General features: G+C 50.2%; 1 protein-coding gene across 1 annotated transcript in view; it reads left to right on the forward strand.

Annotated features, from left to right (window-relative positions):
* The window catches only part of lama1 (laminin, alpha 1), a 48,721-nt gene that overhangs the window by 10,838 nt on the left and 35,862 nt on the right, over positions 1 to 2,021 (forward strand). The window contains exons 12-15 of the mRNA XM_046073681.1: positions 364 to 504; positions 599 to 751; positions 856 to 957; positions 1,080 to 1,294. Coding sequence (XP_045929637.1) covers positions 364 to 504; positions 599 to 751; positions 856 to 957; positions 1,080 to 1,294 — 611 coding nt within the window. The remainder of the gene's footprint in view (positions 1 to 363; positions 505 to 598; positions 752 to 855; positions 958 to 1,079; positions 1,295 to 2,021) is intronic.

A 2,021-nucleotide genomic window follows, 5' to 3' on the forward strand; every position in this document is an offset into this window, starting at 1 on the left:
GGGCCTCTCTCCTGACGATGAGCCTCTCTCCTGCCGTCTGACCTCTCTCCTGTCATCGCACCTCTCTCCTGCCGTCTTGCCTCTCTCCTGTCGTCGGGCCTCTCTCCTGACGTCTGGCCTCTCTCCTGTCGTCTGACCTCTCTCCTGTCGTCTGACCTCTCTCCTGTCGTTGGGCCTCTCTCCTGACGATGAGCCTCTCTCCTGTCGTCTGACCTCTCTCCTGTCGTTGGGCCTCTCTCCTGACGATGAGCCTCTCTCCTGCCGTCTGACCTCTCTCCTGTCATCGCACCTCTCTCCTGCCGTCATACCTCTCTCCTGTCTTCAGGCCTCTCTCCTGCCTCTGACGTGTCCTCTCCTCCTCAGGTGAATGTGATGGGAGCGCACTGTGATCTGTGTAAACCGGGTTTCTACAACCTGCAGGAGAGTAATCCGCTCGGCTGCACTGACTGTTTCTGCTTCGGTGTGTCTGACGTTTGCGAGAACTCCGCCTGGTCCACTGCTCAGGTAACACACAGAGGCACACCTGTATGCACACCTGTACTCCGGTAAGATCAGACTATTTTATAGTTCTGTAAATTCTGATGATCATTTTCTTCAGGTGCTTCATACGGACGCTTGGCTCCGCCCCTCTCAGTCCCACCACACTACACCTGTGGTCCACGGCAATGACCTCCCTCTCCCTGGCAACCAGTCTTCAGTCCACCAACACCTGTTGTTGTGGGCGGCGCCAGACAGTTTCCTTGGCAACAAGGTTGGATTCCATTTTCACATTTGTTCATTACTGACTGTCTCTCTGTCTGACTGTCCGTCTCTTTCTCTGACTAACTGTCTTTTTGTCTGTCTGACTGTCTCCAGCTGGTGTCCTATGGAGGTGTCCTGACCTACTCTGTGGTTTATGATGTCCCATTGGACAATGAAGTCCGTTCTCTCCCTGCCCACTCTGACATCATCATCAAGGTGAGTAAAAACTCTTGACCTGTTTAGTGAATTAAGTTTTTACAGTAGTCAGAAAGATGTTTGGATCAGCCTTACAGAACTACAGCACTCAGACTGACCTGTTTGTCTCTCTCTCTCCCAAGGGAAATGGTCGTGCCCTTCGTCTCTCTCCTCCTCTTCTCCTCTTCCTCTCGCCGCTGGCTGAGCGCTTGGTTGCCGTGGCGATGACCCCGCAGCGATTCGTGGACACTCAAACGGGCGTTCTGGTTACCCGTGACGACCTGCTGTCAGTCCTCACAGACGTGACATCACTGAGGGTCAGAGTTCACCTGAACGCCTCTGTGGATGGGCCCATACGGTGAGAACAAACTGATCTGATTACAAAGATATATTTTATAGATGCAAGAACAACAAAGATCTGGGGTTTGTTCGTTCACATGAACCTTTATTTAACCAAACAGAAGCACAAAGAGAAGGTTCTTCAGTAGTTTTTCTGAGCAGCATGTGTTCTGTAAATGAAGAAGAATTTAATGCCGGGCTTGTTCCTTTCAGAATCAGGAGCGTTTTACACGTACGCGGAATTTGTTTTGGTGATGAGGTGCTACACGCAGACAAACATACAGTTGATATGAATACATTTAGAAATATATAAATATGGAATAAACAGATGCATGTTTTATAAAAATGATAAAAAGAATAGAGAACAATAACAACGTGGCAGATATTTATAAAATGATAATATTTACATGTGCAGAGACATTTGTATTATTTGCAAGGGGGGAGTTTCAGTGGGGGCACGGGCCTTGTTGATGAGGCTGCAGACGGGAAGAAGCTGTTTTTGTGGTGAGAGGTTTTGGTCATGATGGTCTCCTGGCCTCCTGCCAGAGGGGAGAGTCTGAAACAGTTTGTGTCCTGGGTGGGAGGGGTCAGCTACAATCTTTCCTGCTCGCCTCAGAGTCCTGGAGGCGTACAGGTCCAGAAGAGAAGGAAGATTGCAGCCAATCACCTTCTCTGCAGAGCGAACGATGCGCTGCAGCCTGCCCTTGTCCCTGGCAGTGGCAGCAGCGTACCAGATGGTGATGGAG

The sequence above is a fragment of the Micropterus dolomieu genome, linkage group LG01 (assembly GCF_021292245.1).
Source record: "Micropterus dolomieu isolate WLL.071019.BEF.003 ecotype Adirondacks linkage group LG01, ASM2129224v1, whole genome shotgun sequence".
NCBI classification, from domain to species: Eukaryota; Metazoa; Chordata; class Actinopteri; order Centrarchiformes; family Centrarchidae; genus Micropterus; species Micropterus dolomieu.